At 43.6% G+C, this 22,935-nt stretch overlaps 3 protein-coding genes across 5 annotated transcripts in view; 1 reads left to right on the forward strand and 2 right to left on the reverse strand.

Moving 5' to 3' along the window:
* LOC115553485 (rho guanine nucleotide exchange factor 28) overlaps positions 1 to 13,500 on the reverse strand; it is a 40,917-nt gene extending 27,417 nt beyond the window's left edge. For 2 of the 3 annotated variants that reach the window (XM_030369781.1, XM_030369780.1), the window contains exons 1-10: positions 13,388 to 13,500; positions 12,803 to 12,835; positions 11,201 to 11,342; positions 10,377 to 10,486; positions 10,006 to 10,192; positions 8,378 to 8,561; positions 7,269 to 7,470; positions 5,914 to 5,989; positions 4,778 to 4,824; positions 3,797 to 3,869 (exon numbers count right to left, since the gene is read on the reverse strand). In XM_030369781.1, the coding sequence (XP_030225641.1) occupies positions 3,797 to 3,869; positions 4,778 to 4,824; positions 5,914 to 5,989; positions 7,269 to 7,470; positions 8,378 to 8,561; positions 10,006 to 10,192; positions 10,377 to 10,486; positions 11,201 to 11,342; positions 12,803 to 12,835 (1,054 nt within the window). In that variant the 5' untranslated portion in view covers positions 13,388 to 13,500. The remainder of the gene's footprint in view (positions 1 to 3,796; positions 3,870 to 4,777; positions 4,825 to 5,913; positions 5,990 to 7,268; positions 7,471 to 8,377; positions 8,562 to 10,005; positions 10,193 to 10,376; positions 10,487 to 11,200; positions 11,343 to 12,802; positions 12,836 to 13,387) is intronic. The other variant, XM_030369782.1, reaches the window with a different exon arrangement.
* Positions 13,501 to 13,731: 231 nt separating this feature from the next.
* utp15 (UTP15 small subunit processome component) lies at positions 13,732 to 18,608 on the reverse strand. Its single transcript, XM_030369786.1, has 12 exons — positions 18,404 to 18,608; positions 17,960 to 18,093; positions 17,751 to 17,843; positions 17,410 to 17,594; positions 17,035 to 17,213; positions 16,651 to 16,776; positions 16,399 to 16,534; positions 16,222 to 16,306; positions 15,791 to 15,943; positions 14,913 to 15,014; positions 14,655 to 14,788; positions 13,732 to 14,449 (listed from the first exon to the last, which is right to left on the reverse strand). The coding sequence occupies exons 2-12, from the start codon at positions 18,047 to 18,049 to the stop codon at positions 14,155 to 14,157; spliced, it is 1,578 nt and encodes a 525-aa protein (XP_030225646.1). The 5' UTR covers positions 18,050 to 18,093; positions 18,404 to 18,608; the 3' UTR covers positions 13,732 to 14,154.
* Positions 18,609 to 19,112: 504 nt separating this feature from the next.
* LOC115553487 (transcription factor BTF3) lies at positions 19,113 to 21,958 on the forward strand. Its single transcript, XM_030369787.1, has 6 exons — positions 19,113 to 19,220; positions 19,959 to 20,027; positions 20,114 to 20,227; positions 20,376 to 20,577; positions 20,871 to 20,930; positions 21,615 to 21,958. Exons 2-6 carry the CDS (start codon positions 19,959 to 19,961, stop codon positions 21,659 to 21,661), a joined length of 492 nt encoding a protein of 163 aa, XP_030225647.1. The 5' UTR covers positions 19,113 to 19,220; the 3' UTR covers positions 21,662 to 21,958.
* The last annotated feature ends 977 nt before the right edge of the window (positions 21,959 to 22,935 follow it).

Consider the following 22,935-nt stretch of genomic DNA (forward strand, 5'->3'; position numbering starts at 1 on the left):
TCTCAGAGCTAGTGGACTAGCTGGCCGGCGCGCACGCACACACGCACACGCACACGCAGACACACACACACACACACACACACACACACACACACACACACACACACACACACACACACACACACACACACACACACACACACACACACACACACACACACACCAAACATTACAAGGGACGAGGCATTCCCACAAAGCATTAGCCCCCATTGTACCCTCCCTACATGATGGACATTGACGAGTTCCTGCTCTCTGTCCGTGATCCCCCCCCTCTCTCCCCCCCCCTCTGTCTGTGTCTATTTTAGCATGTCAAAGCCCAGGCGGAGGCTGACTGGGAGCGGGGCACACTGCCTCTCACCCTCTCTGTCTCTCCCTCCCTCCCTCCCTCCCTCCCTCCCTCCCTCCCTCCCTCCCCCTCAGAGCCACACATGTAGAGGTAGTAGGGATATAGATATACAATGGGGTGATTTGCCTCATATGTGCTGCTAACCATTGAACTGAATATTGTCCGGAGAAGGGGGATGGTGGAATGGTTAGAGTAAAGAAAGAGAGAGCTGGGGGTGAGGGGAGCGACAGTGAGGACAGTATTGGGGTGAGGTACAACAGGGTAAAGAGGGGTGGCCCGGAGGTTAAGAAGGCAACAATATAGCATCTCTGAGAGTATGTGTGACAGCGCGTGCGTGCGTGTGTGTGTGTGGAGATAGAGAGGGGCTTGAGGCAGAGCCTGTGTGTGTTCATAGGGGGGGGGGGGGGGGGGGGGGGGGGGGGGGGGGGGCAATTGTACTTGTGGACATTAATAGTGTCTTTGTAGGATCTGTGCAAAGTTTAATCCTTTTTTCAATTGTCCCATTAAATCCTTCGGACCCCCCCCCCCCCCCCCCCCCCCCCCCCCCCCCCCTGCACTCAACTGAGCAGCACAACTCCCTCTCCAGCCATCTTTTCTTACATGTCCCTGTGATACACTACTGTATCAAAAAGCTCTCCCGGTGTCTCTCTCACACACACACACACACACACACACACACACACACACACACACACACACACACACACACACACACACACACACACACACACACACACACACACACACACACACACACACACACACACAGTAAAACGTGTGCGCAAACACACATGCACACACAGTTGATTCTCACACTCCTCCATTCTGCTCTCCCCGGGGATCCCAACAAGCTTCTGGAAAAGTGCATTCAGCAGAGCCTTGGCAACCCCCATTCAGCCACAAACACCCCCTCCTTACTCCCCCCCCCCCCCCGCCTCTCCCCTCGCCCCCTTCAGAGACTCCCATCTCGTTCATTCTTCCTACCCGACACACGGGGCAATGCATGCTATCACACGCACACACACATGCACACATAGAAAGTCTGACTGCGTCCCTGCACATACACAGGGGCGAGCACAGGCTGAATGCATGCAAGCATACCCACACATACACACAAAACACAGACACACACACACCCTCCCCCTCTCTCTCTCTCTCTCTCTCCAACACATGCACACACATCTACGCTTCCACACACACAGAGCTCCTTTCTTCAGCCGCGGCGAGCCTTAAGACGGAGTGGTCTTTGCTGTTTGTTCACTAAACTCACATAAATACGCCGACCTGAGGGGTGGAGTCAGAGCGGAAGGGGAGAGGTGGTTTGTGTGTGTGTGTGTGTGTGTGTGTGTGTGTGTGTGTGTGTGTGTGTGTGTGTGTGTGTGTGTGTGTGTGTGTGTGTGTGTGTGTGTGTGTGTGTGTGTGTGTGTGTGTGTGTGTGTGTGTGTGTGTGTGTGTGTGTGTGTCCAGCGCTGAGGTGTTTGGAAAGTACAGGGACATTCAAAGGGCAAAGGTGAGAGAGTGAGAGAGTGAGAGGGTGAGTGAGTGAGTGAGAGCGAGAGAGAGAGTGAGAGAGAAAACAGGACAGTGTGCGAGTACACTTGTGTGTGTGCGTGTGTGTTCCTGTGTGTGTGTGTGTGGGACAGATTAAATGACATCAAGACAGAGGAAACATGACGGCTACACACGAGATTCCTCACCCGTCTCTTAAACTCGTCGAGCTTTGTCAAGCCCCTGATGGATTATCTGGAGTCACCACCACCACCACGGCCATATCACTGCAGATTTAGACTGACCTAAACTGTGGCAGATTACGGTGCCTTGTTTACCAGGTCCCGCGTGGACGATTATGACCCCACCGCGCTTGGAATGTCTGACAAGGAATCTAAATTCCTCAAGGATGAAAACAAGGGCCGTCATCCCGCAAGTGTGTCGTGTACGGAATCCCAGTCACTTCCTGTCATGGTCTGAATATCACGTCTTTTTTTTTTTTATAGGTGGGAGGGGGAGAGCTCTTTCGGCCGCCCTGACCAATGAGCAATGTCCTAACAAGACAGGGCGGATTGGCAGACAAAGGTCACATGCAAAACCCTCTGTAACAAGCTCAAAGTGCTAGGGATGAAACACAATCCAAAACAAAACAAGAGGATCACAAAGCCATAAAAAACACAAGCACACCTGTACATGCGCTTGTGCGCTTCACACACACAAGCGGCGTGTGGGGGCCGAACGCTGGAGGGTGAAAGGCAAGACCAGCCACAGGCTGTATAAATGGCCCTCCACCGCGCGTGAACCACAACATTCTTATGGTGCGGCATCACCAGTGGTCTTGTGCAGCCGCGCAAGCCAAAACAATAGCCTACAGGATGTTCCTGTGTGATCGACATGGATAAGGAGAAGGATTTGGCGTCTGTGTCTGTTCTCCGAGCTCCATGCATGGAGTCACTGAGCGCGGGATCTCAGAGACTTTGACACGGCTTCTCCGTCGGGTAAGGTTAAACAAAGACATCTGGTTTACACATTGAAACTTCATGTTGACATTTTGAAAAATAGATCAATCCTACAACAAACACAGGGGTGTTTTAGAGACATTCTCCAAGATTTCCAGCACAAGATCTCAAATGCCGGATTGTTGATTATAATGGTTTTAAAGGGCAACACCAAACAGAATTATAAGGGTAGACTTAAATAGTTCAGTTATAAATTCAAATAAATAATTAATCCTTGCCCACATCTAAGAGAGTTAGTTAGTCAGTTCAATATTAAGTAGAAAAAACAGGGTACCAACAGTCCAAAGCCGGTCAGGAAAAACAATGCAAAACCCAGCCACTGTGATGCAGTATGCTGTAGGAAAGTATTTTTTAAGTAATCTTAAAAGGTTAGCACATAGCCCATATTCATAGAATGACACAGGAGCTCTGGGACTCTACAGGAAGTGAGCGTTTCCTGCAAACAGAAGCTTTTCAATGAACCTCATTCTACCGACTATAACCTAATAACAACTTCATAACAACACCTCCTGTCAAATAACCTCTTACAAACACCATCACCTATAACCTCTTAACAACACCACCTATACCTTCATTACCAACACCTATCGCCTCATAACACCACCATCATCTATAACCTCATGAAACCTCCACCTATAACATCCCAACACTGCCACCTATAAGCTTATTACTACACCTCCTTCAATATGACCTCATACAAACGTCTCCACCTTCAACCTCTTCAAAACACCACCTTTAACCTCATACCAACACCACCTATAACTTCATTCATCAGCTACAACACCACCACCACTGGTCACGATTATCTGACAAACCCCGGTTTCGTTTAGTATTTGTGTTGTGCTCATTGGCTCAATTTGATCCAATTTCCCAAAACCAAAAGAATATAAGGGAAAAGAAAAATAGGCAGAAAAAAAATAAGAGAAAACTTAAAATGTCCTACCGGAATCAGACTGCGTCGGGGACCGCTCTTCGTCTTCCCCATTCAGGCAGAACATGAGTGGTTCCTCACAGTCCTGAGCAGAGGAAGATGGAAACAGGGCCCCAGTCAGCCCCCTGCACACACGCCTCCACCACCACACAGAGGCTTTTCACCCGGCTCACCTTCCAGCAGCACGATTAAGTACAACAACATTGGCCTGCTGCTGGCTGGTGACTGGGCGTGTGTCCATGGGTGTGTGAGAAATACGCAAGTAAATGTGGGATACTGAGTCGTACAGGTGAACAATCATTTGTTGTGTGAAATGAAGGAGGGAGAGAGAGGGAAAGCGAGAGAAAGAGGACCAGTTGACCAGTTGCCCAACATAAACCGATACTGGAGGATGGACGGTCAAAGATCGTGCGCGCGCACACACGCACACACACACACACACACACACACACACACACACACACACACACACACACACACACACACACACACACACACACACACACACACACACACACACACACACACACACACACACACACACACACACACACACAGCAAATAAAAGTCAGCTATTCAGTGGTGTGTGCCAGGTGCCAAGTCTGACACCTAAACAATGAAGGTGAAAGAATACAGAGCACTGAACCTCATAGTGAGTCAAAAGTCAAAGGCTTATTAAAGCCATTGACCTACACAGAGCAATAACTCATAACCTTAAGTCTGTTGAAAAAAAAATGTCATTTAAGAAAGGGTAAGACTTTATATCACAGCTTTACTAAACGTGCACTAAACAGCAGGGTTAGAGTCAGTGCTAGCTGTTGGTCCTGCCCGGGACATTTACCAAGGTCATCGATCGCTTTGAGAATGGAATGGAAAGCCACAAAGAGAAAGTGCTTTCTCACTTCTAAGCCATGCAAACGTAATATATATATATATATATATATATATATATATATATATATATATATCACATGTATTCAATGTCATACTCACATTTCCTGCCAAGGCTGAGATATCTTCGCTTACATAGGGACACATACCTTTGTTGAGAAAGGACATACAAACAGTCACATGAAATCACGGAGCCAACCAACAGTCATCAAATGTAAAGAAAGGAAATGCTTTTCGTTTCAAATTAATTTCAACAGTGTTCTATGAACTACCGTTTTCTGGGCCTGCTGACGTGGAGGAAGCAAAGCAGGTAGCACTTCTTGATTAATTTCAGAACCCTGAGGGAGGCGTGCTAAGGCCTCCGTGGCGGTTTACTAGCTCGTGTCTGATAGATCAAAGAACACGGTGTTTAATGTCCCAGCAGACCGAGAGCACACACACACACACACACACACACACACACACACACACACACACACACACACACACACACACACACACACACACACACACACACACACACACACACACACACACACACACACACACACACACACACGGCTCTCTGGGTGGTGGTCTGGGATCACTTGCGGAGGAGGAAGAGGAGGGCTGGTGGGAGGAGGAAGAGGACTCGACCCTTGAAGGATGCAATCTTTATAAAATAAGTAAGTAAACAACAAAAAATAAAAACATACAAAAGGAAAATACAGAGAGGGGAAGGGGCAAAGGGAAGTGGGTGACGCACTGGTAGTCAGTGCTGTAAAAGGAGTGGCATTTTCCCGACAATGGCGGGCCTGTGCCTTCGTGTGATACCGTAAAACATGCTTGTTCAGTGGCCTGCCAGAGTAATGCCAGCTGGCTCTTAGCTTGCATCCTATTGAGAGAGGGAAGGGGAAACAACCGGCTTTCCCGCTGGGCAAGACATACGAGATATACTGAAGAGCGTGCACACATGCAAACATTTGCAAATATACACTAACTCACATGCGGGTTGAATCAAAAGTGTTTCAGAGGAATAACGTGGAAAAACAGGGAACTGTCCATTCAGTGCTTTGATTCATTTTCCATGGCCTTTGAGTTCCAAAAACTCTCAGCAGAGGGCAGTATTGTTTTGAAAAACCTCTTCAGTAGAAAAAGCCGTAGACACACAAGGTAGCACATTCAAGGAAACGATGGACAACCCATCTATGCTCAGCTTGACCCCATAAAGCCCTCAAAGCAGGGAAAGAGAAATGTACCATTTTCTGCAGGATTGACCACGCTTTCTTCCTTCTCTAAGACAGTCCCCGTGTTCATTCTCCTCAGTCCTCTGATCTATGTGGGAGATCAGATGGTGATTTTAGTGAGTATGCAAGGGAAGGAATCGGGTTTACTATAAAGAGATTTGACGAGTAATCTGCTCTTTGAGGTTTGAATGAAAAGCAGACTAAGGGCCGAAACACACCAAAGCAAGAGGGTAAAGCGTGGACCTAAAGCGGATCCACCTTCAGTCGCCTCCCAAGTTAATCCATCTGCACTTCCACATTGCGTAGGCCTATGTGGAGCGCGTTCTACTTATTCTGCTTCCACCTGGCTTTCTGATGCGTTGTTTTACAGCTGATCAATTTAAACGGCCTGGACGAGTGAGTCTGCGGGGGATTTAATGTGACTCAGGTGTAAAGACGAAAACTTGTGAAAGTTCCTCTGCGCTCAGCGCTTGAGCTCTGTTGTGTTCAGGCCTAAACTGGGGTACCCACTTTGATTTGAGAACATTGTCATACAGCCACAGTGGCAAGGCCATTTCTGGATATACTTCCAGTAAAGAACTGCAAAACACACATCTGAATATATATTCTAGTTCCCATTCTAAGAAGAAGTTTGGGTCCGTTAGTAGACATTTTGGCTACATTTATCATAATTAACTTATTTATTAGGTCTTTTTCTTTATACACAAAATTCTCTTTCAAGAATAACAGGATGTTATGTTGATATACTGTCTGAAGACTGACAGGTTTGTCGTTTTAATTTCCCCAGATGTGCTTCTAGGTATGTAGGATTTAAATGAATCCAGGATGGCAGGGGCTCGGGGAAAGAATGACTAGGGTTAACATGTTACTGTAAATATCTTTCTGACCACCAAGAAATAAGGATCATGCGCATCATCTGTGGTCTTACTCTTAATAATAGCAGAATTTCCCCATCCAATAGGGCTTAAAGATGGATCCAGGAATCGAAAACCAGTGGCCAATTTGCTTATTCTCTCTATTCTCAGAAACCGCATTGTTTCTGAGTGATTTACGGTACTAAGTGCTGAGGCCAAACATCAAACACTGCTTGCCATTTTATAGTTTCTGCCTGGATATCGGCACAAAGAAAATCAACAATAAAACATAAAATTAGATTTCAGTAAGAAGTCGTATAAGCGCTTCAATAAAGTGACTTTGAACTCTACACAATATTGAAATAAAGCCTGTTATAAACTTGCGGACAACATGTCCTCAGGATTTACAGTGTTAACATTGAGTTATAGCCATGCTTTCCTTTCTTTTAAGCCTATTTCAGCAACCAATCAGGGCCACATCGGTCCCCATGGCGACCATCGGGGGCAACTGACCTCCTTGAGGAAATGGTCGTCCCGGAACCTCTCCCGGAGAAGGAGGATGTCTGCGTGGAGTTCTTGCCGCGAGTTCCTCCTGCCGTTCTGTCGGACCGTCAGGGACAGGGTCCCCGTGTCGTGGCAGAACCTCAGCAGGCGACCCGGGCCGGCCCACACCTGGGTCAGGCCGGCCGGCGGCGTGGACAGAGGGTTTGGGGGGCTGTGGAAAGGCCACGGGACGTTTAAAATGGGACAAGACACGCTGTTTTCTACCAACACGGAGAGAACACTGCTCAGAGAGGAGAATACTGATGAATGTGCACGCTGTGAGCAACCGAGCGGTCTGCAGCATCAACTCATGCGGATGGTGAAGTTTGTTTGTGTGGAAGCAGAGTCTATGTTTCCGACGGCAAATTCTTCACAACACGAGTACGAAGCAGTACTGTATTGACTCCCCTGTAACACAAACCCGTATAACGTTATTGCAATATATGATTGCAATAACGGAGGCTTGTTGTAATGAGCGATAGGCCAAGTATTAAGAAGAGAAAGAAAAAAAACACCACGTTCAGCCACAAGTGAGCTGAGCTCTGTCCTTGACTTACAGCGTTAACATTGAGCCCAGTCGGTTGGACACAGGCTCAGAGTTCCTGAATTTGACCGATGTTACGAGCAGGTGGCTCACAGTACATTGTTGGTAAAATGTAATTGACAATTGCGAAAAAATTTGAGTTTCTCTATGGAAAAAGAAGGCTGTCATTCACATTCTCTAATAAGGATATGAAGTCACAACCGGGCTCGGCTGTGACTTGCATCACGCATGAGTCATCCAGTGTGGACTGGACTGCATGAACGAGGAGACCGTAGAGCTTGCAGGGTTAACATGTTCTCCCATGTTCATGAGGGTTTTCTTAATGTTGTTATGTAAGATTTGTGCCCATAGACATAACACCAGATGGCCCGCGATTAATCCCAGACGGGAAAATTTCGGTGCAAATGTGCATGTTAGGCTTCACAGCAGGACACTATACCACAGAGCAAAAACATGAGGTTTTTTTAATGCTAGGTTGAAACCAACCGCATGAAAACAAGATTTTAACGGAAGAAAATGTCGGGACAAAACGTACTTTTCGAGCAGGTCCTGGAGCTCGGCGTTGCCGGCCAACTGGGCGAGCTGCAGGGGCGTGACGCCGTCCTCGTTGGGAAGGAGAACTGCCATGAGCCCCCCCGGCTGACACAGAAGGAACTCTGCCAGCCGAACCAGGCCCCAGCGCACTGCCAGGTGGAGGGGCGACTCTCTGGGACGGTACACTGGTGGGGGGGGGGGGGGGGTAGGAGGATGAGGAGGGATGGAGAAGGGGGGAGGAAGAGGAAGGGGGCAGAGGAGGGGGGGGGAGGATCAGGGAGAGAATGGTGAGTAGGGGGATGGAGGAGGAGGAGGAGGTGGAGAGAGAAAGGTGGAGGAGGGGAAGAAAGAGAAGGAGGGTCGAGGAGGAGGAAAGAGGAAGAGGAGGAGGGGCAGGGGGAGGGAGGAGGAAGAGAAGAAGTTATGTTAACACCTTTTTTATGATACTGTCTAACGACAACCAACATCGGCACGTGGCAGATTCCATTCCATCCGCTCTTGTTCCTGTTTTGCTCTTTGCCTTAGATACCTCTGCTCAAATGATCCACTGCAAACTCACTAAAAGCCTTTAAATAATAGCAAACAATTTATTTACCTATTTAGGTAAATAAAGCAAATAGGTGAAGAATAGAAGAATCTCTGGTTTATAAACATATTATGCAAAGAACAATATGGATGCTCATCACTTTACAAAGAGGAAAATACAGTATTCAAGTAGACCCCAGCCATATCAATCAGCGGAGACAGCAGAGTGATGTCACTGACAATGTTATTCAATTAAAATGCTTAGCTGCTGCCATTCATGAGGAGACGTTGAGATGTAACAGACTGCCACAACAATATTAACACAAAATCGTGTTTGTCATAGCCTTTTTTTGTCCAGCGCACCCACCCAATGAAACCAAACAAAACGGCATCTTACGAATAATCAGCACAGCTCAGCACACAAAAAAAGTTCCCATGAACACATCACCACACACACACACACACACACACACACACACACACACACACACACACACACACACACACACACACACACACACACACACACACACACACACACACACACACACACACACACACACACGTTGAGCTCCCTCCGCCGACCCCTGGGTTCCTTCCAGATGGAGAAGCATTATTAACCACATTACACTCGGGTTAATTGGCAGTGACAAATGTAAGAGAGGCCGACACGTGACCACAGCCACTTCCGATCGCAGCCCAGTGAGTGGAAAAAACAAAAGAAACTGAGCCGTGGAGGAGAGAGCCCCCGGCCAGGAGAAGGGGAGAAATCAGGGGGAGGGAGTTGAAGAGTTCACCGTCCGGGGACAGTGTAGTCGGCTCCAAGTTTCCGATTGCTGCAGGAGAAATGAAGGCTGCGGAGAAGCCTGTGGAAATGTACCTCTGTCCAGCCCACCTCCATCCTCCCCCCAGCCCTGCTCCCCTCCACCCTGTTGTGTTCTATGCTCCCTGACTAACTGCACAACGTGATCCGGTCCCCATCACCATCTCCAGTTTAGACATCGATTAGAGATGGGTAAGAGACAGCCAACGTTCTCTTCGAGAAATCAGTATCAGCGCAAAAGCCATTCATGGGAACAAGTGATAAGCTGTTTTCGACCTCACCCTCTCCGCCGGGGCTGCCCAGGACATTCCAGCTCTGAGGGATGTCCAGGTTGGCCATGGCCAGGGCAACCAACTGATCCATAGCCCAGCGGCAGCTCCTCTGGCCCAGGCGGAAGACGCTGCTCAGCTCCTTGTGATCCATGGAGCTGAGCCGATGTCCGTGGGTCACAAGGTGCTCTGCCAGGTCCTGATGGTGATGCACATCATGCACAATTAAATGGACTCAGAGTGAGTGAGTGAGTGAGTGAGTGAGCGAGTGAGTGAGTGAGTGAGTGAGTGAGCGAGTGAGTGAGTGAGTGAGTGAGTGAGTGAGTGAGTGAGTGAGTGAGTGAGTGAGTGAGTGTTTGTGTGTGTGTGTCATCACTACATACCTGAGCGTCATCTTGGACGTACTCAAGAGTAGCTCCTCCCAGGCAGGTGAGAGGTGTCGTTTCGGAGCACAGGTATGCCTGGACAGACACCACCTCAGCCAGGTTGTGTCCTGCACAGAAACAAAAGCGTCACACCAAATCAAAAGGCAAAAAGGGATCCCTTCTCTAGCCCTAATAATAAATGCAGATAAATGCATTGTGTTTACAAAATATATGCAGTATTGTGTATAGGAACAAATAGCAAGGCAAAAAACACGAACAGTCTGTTAATGTTATCTAAAATGCTTTATGAATACCCGGTTCCAGTGCAAACAACTCTCCAATGTAAAGTGGTATGTTCTGTTCAGCCTCCAGACAGGCTGAGTGTTGTCATGTTGTTTATGGGGCTCTAAGAGCTTCCCTTCTGAGAGGAAACTGATAAGATTCTGTCCCCTAAGAGATGTGTGTATGTGTGTGTGTGTGTGTGTGTGTGTGTGTGTGTGTGTGTGTGTGTGTGTGTGTGTGTGTGTGTGTGTGTGTGTGTGTGTGTGTGTGTGTGTATAAATACTTCACTTGCCCTCATTTAGCAAGACATGAAGGTATAAAACACACTGACGGTGAAAAAAATAATCACTGAAGAATGTTATTTTTGTAAATATTTGTTTCAAAGCTTGTAAATTCCAAGTGGTGAGTGCAGACAGAAAGTCAGTGAAGGCGAGGGCTAGGACAATGGTGGGGGTTTATCCTTATTTCAGCCGTAATAAACTACTACTGGAAAATGAAACGATGAAAAGAAAGACTAACAGGGTGACACCTTTACCGAACACAAACACATGCAAACACACCAGGCACTATAAAGCAGAGCATGACATCGCTCAGAGCTTTGATGAAGTGGAGCAAGGTGGACCCTTCCAGAACAATGAAGACCTCCACATCTCCAGGCATTGCATCTAGACCCTCCAGCAATGCAAACACCTTCGCCTGGCCCTGCGGAAAACCACAAGTTTAAGAGGAAAAGAGGTAGTAGGAGACTAGGAGACTAGGAGAGAAAAAGTAAGCCTCATTGTTACATTGTACACCAAATCTCCTGGCAGCAGGTATTGAGGAGCCACAATAAGACAACCCTCTCAATAACAACAGGAATGCTAGTGTTGAACACAGTGAGGATCTCCCATGATCCAGACACTGGGGATTCTCATCCCCATCTCATCCTCCTGAAGGCTGATCGGAGATTTACGTTGAGGAGATAGCAGAAGATGATAAGGATAAAGAGAAGATTGGTCCAGACTTTGTTTCCAAATCCATACAGTAGGCCATGTCAGATGTACAGGATGATAACTTGGGAGGCTGATCATTTTCCATTAAAAAAATTACCTATCGTGCAACATTCTTATTTTCAAATAACAATACCCACCAATGAAGCTATGAAACAAAAAAAGGGTGAGGGGGATAAATATACCCACAATGTCTGTATACACAATTAGAAATAAACCTCTTTAAAATTGATCATCTAATTATGTGATGCATTATATGATCTTGTAGTGCAATCATTATTGTTGATTCATATACTCTGTGTGAACATACAGCATGCATCTACAAAAGCTGTGCAAAAATGTATCTACAAATAGCCCTAAATGGCATGTATATTGTGCCTGAGATTTATAGCCTTTGGGATAAGCTTTTCTCTGCATTTTGTGTTAATCTCTCGCTGCTTTCTCATGCTGTTTTTTTCCCTATACTAAACCCAAACAAATGGAGTTGATAAACTTATCTGCATATCCAATGAACTAGATTGGGTTAAATTTACTCCACAAAACTGTTTATGTTTTGTTCTGTTTTTAACCTCATTGTGTGAAACTCACTGAGTGACCATCCATTTGATTTGGCTAAAACTGGCATTAAAATAAAATGCAATGCTGCTTGGAAGAACTGGATTCAACTCCATGATTAATCGAACAAAGTAGGACTTTGATCTTTGCTTCAACCTAAAACAATTTTTGAATGCCAATGTTTCCATCTTTGCAAAGAGCTTTGGCCAAACTATTTGAGACTACAACATAATTGAAAAATGTAATACAACAAACAATAATGGGAAATATGAGTCCTTTCAACCCTTTCAAATATCACCTTGGGATTAAAGGAAACGGTTATTTATTGACTGGAAATAAAATGCCAGCGGCATTTGTGCACTGTTTGAAAACATTATATTTTGCAAACCACTGAACACTTATCCAGCACCATCTCAACTCAACATTATAGGCCTACGGATCGACTGTTTCTTTTTGAGCCAGTCCACCTGAACAGAAATCCGATATCCGTTAGATTTAATTGAGGGCGTAAACCTGAACTGAATAGATAAGGACATTTAAATACATTTCCAGATATCAAAAGAGATCGGCGAGTGTGTAAGTTGTATAATATTTACAGAAACAACGTAGGCTACTTACATAAAGAGGAACTTTTCGTCTGCTCAGCTCCATCTTCACAACGAAAGACAAACAGCAAGAACAATGAGTCATAACATTGTTTTAGATTCGATTGAGTTGTATGTTTGTAGAGAGCGCACTATCACGATTGATCCTGGACTTTATAAGAAGATATCCTATCAAAGTTGAAATTAAGCACATCTGCGTGCAGTAGTTCAAATGTTTTGAATTTAACCATGACATCTCTTCTGTCCACCTGTTTATTATAAGGGGTCATTTCATAAACGGGACAGGAACTCATCGATCTTTAACCAGCGATCCTCAAGGCGGATAAGGAGGATCGGCTGGGGATATTAGTCCACGAAACCCAGCTGTCCGTTCATTAGTAAATTAGACTACTAACAAATGGACAAAACAAACTAAGATGAGATAACGTCCGTATTGGTCAAATGGAAAATGTAATCTCAAAGTAAATTCGTCTGCGCTTTTAATCAACTTGGAAGTTACTAATAGACCTGTTGCTTTTGACATAAAATGTGCATCAAGCATTACGGTGATTTCTGATACTACACACCATATCATACAATCTTAAACATACAGGCTTACCTTATTTTTAGCATGACATGGTTGGAATTCAAATAATGTGGAAATGTCCTTAGCTAGACCGTATTATCTGCACCGCCTCAATATCTTGCAGCTATCGGTTAGCTACTGTACGTCAGGGCTTCGTCCAGTCTGGTCCTTTGGGACTTCGAGATGAACTTCTGCAAGACCGTGGGGATCATACCATTTCGTTTCTAGTGATAAGAAATGAAAGCCTACCTCAGAGTAATTATGGATTTTTAGACTACAGCGATCTCTAGTGGACATGGCATTGAGCTATCAAGCTAAAGATAACCGCATGGAAGAATTGGTAAATGGACAACGATCGAACACAAACACACATCACGTCCTATTACATCGTTTTAATCCCATCTTCTTACAAAAACTTTGGAATATATCATAATACGAGGTAGATATCAGCAAATCGATATCATACTATCATACGATATCATACAAATCTATATCATACTAAACATTTACAATGGAAACTTTGACATTTAGTTCCCATATAAGCCTCACTCAATACCAAACATCCAGAAAATGGCTTATACATAAATGTATGTATACATTAAGAAAACATGCCCTTTGTTGACCAATGTGGCTTCATAGGTTTTGTGTTAAAACGTCAACAAAGTGTATGGAAATGTTTTTTTTCATGTAGTTGATGTCCATGGCAGGTTCTATCACATCATTAAGCTTCCTTCCGTTTATTAAATTCTCTGGCACTGATGTCCTGATTAGGTATTCCAGAGCCTTGGTCCCACATCCTCTCATGATGCCTGTATTTCTGGCCGATGAGGGATCCCTCCCTTGGCCAGACCATTGGCCCCGTCACCAGGGAGGGTCACCTCCTTCCTGGGGTGGGCGGAGGCAAACAGCACGTCCAACATTCCCAGGACCTCCATGAGCTCCTGCTGGTACTCCGTCTCCTTGTCCAGCAGCTCCTGCAGACGCAGCAGTTGTCTGTCCACCAGCGACGACATGCCGACGGTGGACTGATAGATGTCCAGGAGCATCTCAGCCATCGTGGTGAGGGTGGCAGTGAACCTGGTGTCAACCAAGTTCCTAGAGCGGTGAAAAGGAAGAATACGAACCAAAACCCATGAATCACAAACAGTCAGCAACAAAAAGACGGACACATTGGCTGAATCCTAAAAGTGTTAAGCAACCTCCAATACGTTGAACAGAACAAACTGGATTATCATATTTTTGGCTCCAATATTGAACCTAATAAAGAAAAAAAAATTGGGAAGTATTTGTATTGTCTTACATTATGACAAAGCTCAGCAACTGGCAGAGCTCCTTTTCGTCTCGCCCTGCCAGAGCGTTCTTCAGGGTTCCTCTTCTGTCCAGCTCCTTGATCACAGCCATCGGGATCTCAGATTTCCTGAGTCTTGTCCATTGCTGCATAATGGCCCAGTAGAATATATTTAGACCATGGCATCAGTGTGTACAAGGAGGTTGACTAAAGTAAATGAAATATAGGACCCATCTGTGGCAAGAACAAAAAAAAGAATACAGTGCTTACCTCCATAGCTTCATCCAATGCCTTGGACACATTAAACTTCCTGAGCAGTTTGTCATACTTGGCCAAATATTGCCTTACTGGCTTACTGACCAAGTAATCTTCCTGTAGATAAGACACACGTGAGAATACTGGAAGGTGGAAGCGATGAAGTAATGGTTAAAGGGGTAGATCGGAATTTTGGACATAGGGCCTGATTCCCAAGTTAGCCTTGGTGTTCTTCATCATTGGAGACAGTTTAACACATTTCATCCAGTCCTTCTAGTTGCAGAGTTTGCTCCTGCTAGACTAGCGCACGGCAACGGGCCATGCGATGCGAGCCTGCTAATAAAACAGCCTTACCCACTCCACAGTACACCCAAGGTCAATTAATTATAACGCCAGACAATAGATGCAAATGTCTGTTGATAGAATAATGTTAGCAATAAAACTAACCTTGCATCGCATGAATCATCGCATTTTGACTTTCTCAACAGCTCTGGAATTTAACCTAGGTATCAGTCCGCCGCTGCCGTAGCCTACTACCAGGAATGTAACCCTAGTGCTGAGTTGGTTTTATTTCTAACATTATTCCATCAACACAGACATTTACATCAACAGTCTGGCGTTATAGTTGATTTGCCTTGGGTGTACTGCGGAGTGGGTAAGATTGTTTTATTAGCATGCTAGTATGGCCCGTTGCCGTGGGCTAGCCTAGCACGAGCAAACTCGTGAAATAAATATGTTGAAAAGTGTCTCCAATGATAAAGAAAACCAAGGCTAACTTGGGAATCAGGCCCGAGGTCCAAAATTCCGAACTGCCCCTTTAAAGAGAAATGTGAATTTGGTAGTGAAAGGTAAAATAAGAAAAGAAAGGTAATTTGATTCTGGAAGATCCTCACCTGTTTGGGAACATAATTCTTCCCCTTAACAAAAATGCGATATGCTGGCTGGCGCTTCTGCTGAACTGCACCCTTTGAATCTTCAGGGGTCCTCTTGTGTTTGATACTCAGAATGCCATTTGTCATTCCCACGACAATGGACTCGTCGTCTGGCTAGAAATACAAATAGTCATATTTAGAAACAATGCATTTGTATACTGCTTTTCTAGGCTCAGCATACAATTTAAGTGTCTAATGCATACAAAACTGTATGTCAATGCAATGTTAACCCAGATAATAGGATTAGATAACAAGAATAGGAGTAAGGTTAATAGTGAAGTATAACTGAGTGAAGGATAGAGACACATATCCATGGTTTATATATACTACATCCCTAGGTCTAATTTCAATGCAGTTGGACTTGCATGCTCAGAGGGTAGTTAGATTCTTACAGCCAAGCCCAAACTCAGGATAGACGCGGCGTAATCAAAGTTGTGGACGACTTTGTAGTTGGTCGTGCTGTACACTTTCACGTGTCTAGAAAGGACGAGAAAATTGTTATTTGACGTTTCACATTGAACACTTACTTTAGGAATGTGATATTGTATAGAAACCTCTCCAAAACACACCTGTCCAAAGAGGCGGACAGCAATCTCTGCCCATTGCTGCCGAGACACAAACTGGTGACGGTTTTATGGTGGTTCTTTAGAGAAACAAGGGGCTGACCTCCTTTCAGAAGGTCCCACACTTTCACATATCGGCCCCCTGAAAGATGAGATATGGCGTCAGTAATGTTGTTGTGATTTGGGAGGACAGCGTGATGTAGGTGGACAAAGAAGGAAGTAAGGCTGACAGGAGGCATATTAGAGCACACTTGGTACCTGCAGAGACCAGGAGTCCTTCTGAAGGATAAAGAAGAAGACTTTCCACAGGCTGGCCGTGGTCCATGTTCATCACACTCTTGTCAACCCTTGCATCAAACAGTTTAAGAGTGTGGTCATATGAACCTTGAGGACGAGAAAAACAAAACAAATCATTGGTCTTAAGCGCATAATTGACAGCAACCCTCCTCACTCTGTAATTTAGATTTTAGGACTGTATCAGACCATTAGGCAGGCCAAGTCAATACTGGTTCAAAACTGATCACAAGATTATCAGAATTGCACTGGACTGAATGGTGGATAGAGTGTGTGCAACAATTTGGCTACAAACTATAACCTGTAGAAAATGGGAAAGAACAAAAATGGTTTAACACAGAATCTTACCAGTAAAGAAGAGATCTCTGTTGAGTTTGCTTGTTATTCCACAGCGGATGTAATCTGTATGCTCTTTGTAAGAGGTCAGTTCAGCAGAGTTGGGGATATCCCAAAGCTTGCATGTATAGTCATCTGACCCCGTCAGGATCTGATAGCCATGCGAGGTGAAGTCAGCTACATGTACAGCCCTGCAAGTCGACACACGCAAAAACTATTTTACAATTCCAAACATGCAACATGAAATGTTTCTATTTGACAGCTGGCATGGTCAATTATTGAGGAATAATTATTCTGTACTGCAAAAATGTATTTTTATGCATTTAGGGTTTTAGAAGAATTAAATAGTGACAATCTTTCCAGTTACTTTGATGTTTATCCACTCACTTTGTATGTCCTTTGAACATTCTGATGGCCACCCTGCCACTGACATCGAACAGTCGAACTGCCGAGTCCTCGCACCCCGCCACAAGCAACTGGCCATCTGATCGGAACCTGCCGCTGTACGCTGTATCTTTAAATCGTGTAAAGGTCTTTACTGGCTCTTGGGAGAATGGTCCATATATGTGAACCTGTTGATAAAGTGTATCATTGAATGTTAATTATTGTGCAATTGATAAAAACATGAATGTCTGAAATAATGGGTAAGAATTTTTTTTTTTTTTTAACAACTGTCACAACAACTCAAACATAAGTTAATGGATAAAACAAAATAGAAGTTCACATACCCTTGTCGAAGCTGTTACAGCATAGGTGTGTGGCGCTAAAGGCGAGAAGTCTATACTTGTGATGGCTCCAAACTCTTTTATCTGCACTGGAGCCTGTCAGATAAGCAATCAGGTGGATTGGTTAAGAATCAGCAATTGTGGTATTTATGCAACATTTATTCTAAAATCGACATTGCCCAAGGTAAAAGATAATAGATCAATAAGCTCACCTTGTAGTTTTTCCAGTAGAGAGTGTCCTGTGTGACTTTCTCTCCCAACTTGGGGTACACCTGGATTCGTGTAGGTTTGAATGACGCCATTTCTTGATCCCGTGGTGAAATTAATAGAGAATAGACGTGTGTGCCTAGTTCAGCCCAAAGAAAAATAAACTTGATTCGTTATAAATTCAGGAGCGTAGACGTTGTGCGGATTGCGATACATTTTAGCATGCTAGCAACCGGACGTTAGTTAACGGTAATGACAAAACACAACATTTATATACCCAGACGGAAATAACTGGGTTGTACTCAAGACAAACATTAATATATTAAGCATACAGTATATGCAAATGTCTTACGTACGTAAAAGTGTTATTTTAAAAGTATCGACCACTACAACGAGCCAGCGTGTTCACTGGAAAATACGCACGATGTTAAACTACTATTGCTGCTTACCTTAGAAATGAATCCCGTAACTCCAAATTTTGCCGTGCCACGTTTTGAAGTAATCAGAAAGGTTTGACGATGAATTTAAAGATCACATTAAGGTACTCATTGTAATAATTTGTCACCATTTATTATCACGTTGGGATCCAAGGGAGGCAGCCATGTTAGTATCGTAAACACTTCCGCTTAAAACTTTATTGGTCACTGTCGGATGACATGGACAGTACAGTTCAAGGCTGAATACTGTTGCAAAAGAATAAAAGCCAAATTTGTAAAATACAAATGCAATAATACAATGATTCCATATATTGAACAAAAACAAACCTTTTACTGCAAGGTCATCTCTGTCAATGGCGACTATAACAAAAATACCTTCCTAAATGTTATGGCATGGAACGGGGCATAAATAAAGAAATATTTAATATTACACCCAGATGTTGTTTACGTCTATGTAAATTAATATTCGATTTTTAGAAGAAAAGCAAACACAATCCCTGCGCAGATGGTAAAGGTATCAATGATTTGGGGTTTCTCTATTGACTTTATAACAAATATAGATTAATAATATATTTTCTCAATGGAAAGGCAGACATTCGGCAGTGTACAATCCCGGATACAAATTTGTAGCATACGCGTCTTGAAAAAATCGAGCTGCACTGTCACATAATGGGGAACGCACCGAAAAATGATTGGACCACCCGTGCACGCATAATGTGCAGGCCGTGCGCTGGTGTGCAAACTGTCCACCTATCTGCGTCACTTCCCCCGTTCATCCTTTCGTTCTGCTTCCGCCGACAGTGGGACCCGCGTGTTTACATACTCCCAGGTTAGTTCAGAGTTATATGGACTTTACATCTTTCATCGGGTACATAACTTATGCGTGTGATGAAAAGTAACGATTTTGCATTGCCCCGTATGTCCCAAAGTGGCAGAAACATACTAAAGTGCCTGTAGTCGGGATCAAATGGGCCGAGGCCCGACGCTAGCTTTCCAGTTAGCTCAGTTGCTAAAATCAGTTGAATAGATTTGAGAGCTAAATTTTCCAGCAGATTAAATCGCTCGCCTTCCCCATACAAACTAAAAAGTGACGGGCGGTGGAAATGAGTTTCTCGTGAAACACTGCATTTGTCGTCCTTTATAAAGTGAGGCCATCACTATTTCAACGTAATGGCCTGTGCCCTGCCCCCAATATGCATGTTTCCTCCAGACAGCTCAACTAAACGGGGGACCTCAAACAGGTGTGCTACTATTTTAGTGGTTGGAGCAGCTGCGTCCTACATTTTACATTATATTTTCAACTACAATTTAGCTTAATTTTAATTTCTGCTACACCAGTTGTGATACTTTATGCCGAATAAATGTCATTAAGGAGATTGAGTATTTGGACGTTTCAACCAGCAACCCACTACTTATATTGAATTGATATTTGAATCAATTTTAAAGGGAGGTGATTTCCATCAGAGGACATTTTGATTTGAACAAATATCAATTAAACTGCTGTGTTTGACCAAGTTACATTATGGATTACCTTACTTTGACCTATCTTGTGGATATTTCTTTTTAGATGAAGGAGTTTATAATGAACCAGGAGAAGCTCGCCAAACTGCAGGCGCAAGTCCGCATAGGCGGCAAGGTAAGGATTAACGATTAAAGGAGTGTGTTTTGGTTTGTCTCTCCAAAATGAGTGTTTCTTAAATGTTGCGGCTTTGATTTTTACAGGGGTCAGCCCGCAGAAAGAAGAAGGTGGTTCACAGAACGGCTTCAGCCGACGACAAAAAACTTCAGTTCTCCCTAAAGAAACTTGGAGTCAACAACATCTCTGGCATTGAAGAGGTACAGCAGCATATATGTCCCGTGTACTAATTTCAGTCATGTTATGCAACATGTTTTCAGAAAACAATTCGGAATTTTGGTGTCATTGAGTTCCATATATGTGTAATGTGGTCCTGACTAGGTTCTGTCCTTTCTTGTGTCCCTATAGGTCAACATGTTCACAAACCAGGGCACCGTCATCCACTTTAACAACCCCAAGGTGCAGGCCTCTCTGGCTGCCAACACATTCACCATCACAGGGCATGCAGAGAACAAGCAGCTCACAGAGATGCTTCCAGGAATTCTGAACCAGCTCGGGGCTGACAGTCTAACCAGCTTGAGGAGATTAGCAGAGACCCTGCCTAAGCCTGGTAAAGAAGATTTAATTGTATTAAGGCCATTTATTTTGGAAGCTTTTCTTGTCATATTTGTCGATATTCAATCAACATCCCAACAGCAATTTATAAATCAAATGAGAAATGTCCTCTATTGCTTTCAACGGCCTGGAACAAGAGCATCCAATGCCATTAGGAGTGTTTTCTTTTCTTGGCAGGATAAACTAGTTTACTCTGATTGTTTTCTCCGATTTTTCTATCTTAGCTTTCTATTGTGGAGCTTGGGTCCTTGTTTGGTGAATTAAAATGCTTCATATCCCTTATTATAGCAGGAGACAAGGCCCCCATGGTTACCGTTGATGAGGAGGAGGAGGACGACGATGTTCCGGGTATGTACAACCACAAATCACTTCTCGACTACCTTATTAATTTTAATATTATTTCTAAGGAAAAAGCTTAGTTGGGCTATTGGTGGAACAAAGAACGATCTACCTTGAAGATGACTTCCATATAGTACCTGCACTAGATTATGGTGTCCTTTTTGTGGTTAAAGTATATTCCGATCTGTAGTCCTGATGGGGTGCTGTGGCATAGAGGATTTTTTAAATTTGAAATGTTTGGCCAAGTTATTTTTCTCAGGCTTAGGAAAAAAGGCTGAAGTGAATCTTGGCCCTCACCCACAGGGGCTCGTAGTGTTTCGGTCTCACTGAAACACTGGCTTCAAACTAGAGTTGTTCCAATAGCAGTATCGTAAATACCTCCGAGAAAAATGATCTATAGCATGTGAACCGACTATACATTGCTGTCATCATAATTGAGCCCTTCAATAAGAACAAGTGCTATTAGTTGTTACAATGCTACAATTTATATACTCCTATCGGCCGATACTCAAGTTCATCTCTTCTTCAAACCATAATATGTACTGATTTAATGGAGTTCTTGTTAAGCCCTGTTAATGGGATTGCATTCTCAGATTTGCAGGCACCCATTTTTATTCTTAGCCAATTCATTTTCGGTATTCCTAAACCCTTCATTTAAATTAGATTTACTATATGTTAATCTTTCCAATTCAGATCTTGTCGAGAACTTCGATGAAGCATCAAAGAACGAGGCCAACTAAGGAGAAAATACCACCACTTTTTTTCAAGACTCCATTTGACAATGTTTTAGCTTTTGCTTATGGGTAACGGGGGCAAGTTGCTCTTGGCCGTTTAACGAGAACAATTGGGCAAAAATAAGTAAAATAGACCCTTTTTATGACAACTTTTAACGTATATCAATGTCTGATTTGCCTTATTCTGTTGTCCCTGTAAATGTCTTGGTGAACTGAATGTTCAGACCATTGTTCCTTCCCTTCTCGCTGTGATGCTGACACCAATGTGTTTATCACCATGTAATAAAGATTTAAGTTCTATCACTTGTTGGTTGATATCTTTTGGCTGTAAATTAAAAAGCTTTTATGAACATGTGATGGTGTTAACAGGCATGGCATCGCACTCCTGAGTCCTACATTTAGGACAAACAACCTGGGGGAGAAATCGTGGATAAATGTCAATCTTAAATTCTTGACGCATCAGTCCATTATAGAGCAAAATTGTACATCGGAGATTCGATAACATGGAACTATGAATTTGATATTGACTGGTTATCCTAGTGCCATGTAAATTATGCAAATCCGTCAAAGATGTGGAAGAGCATACCGGTTCCCTGTGTATGAAAACATTGACATTACGGCTAGGTGCAGAGTATGACTAATGTCAGCGGAGGGGTATTATCAAACTCATTTCAATTCATTCATGACCCCTTTTCTAATATATGGTTAGTATAATGAATGCTTAACAGCATCACAGGGGTTACTTTTGGGAACCCAAACAGATTTGGAAAGATGACATTCATTCAATCAGTCGGTCTACCGTCATAGTGATTTGATTTTATTATATACATTGCATTATTATGCTGTTTTTACTTTTACAATTGACATCAGGTATGTTTGAGCCATTATGTGTCAATTCGTTTTTATGTTGAATATTAAGTACTAAGTCAGTTTTAACCAAAACAAATTTGGGAAAGGTTTACATTTAGGCCTACTAGGGCAGTCACCATTTACATCTTTAGGTTTTAGGCCTATCGCTATAGCAATTTTATTTTTATTATATTAATTGTATTATAAACATTCCATTATTATACAGTATTTATTTTTTACAATTGACACAGGTTTGTTAGAGCCATTATGTGTCAATTTTTTTTTCATTTAGAATATTAAGTATGCAGTTGTCAGTTTTAGATGAGGGGAAATTTTGCCAGGGAATGTCCTGTAGAACAGAAATAAGGAATTAGGTTTCTATACTTCATGACGAATTGTAGCCCTTTAAATATGCAAAAATAGTTTTCTCC

Source organism: Gadus morhua, chromosome 11, assembly GCF_902167405.1.
Source record: "Gadus morhua chromosome 11, gadMor3.0, whole genome shotgun sequence".
NCBI lineage: Eukaryota > Metazoa > Chordata > Actinopteri > Gadiformes > Gadidae > Gadus > Gadus morhua.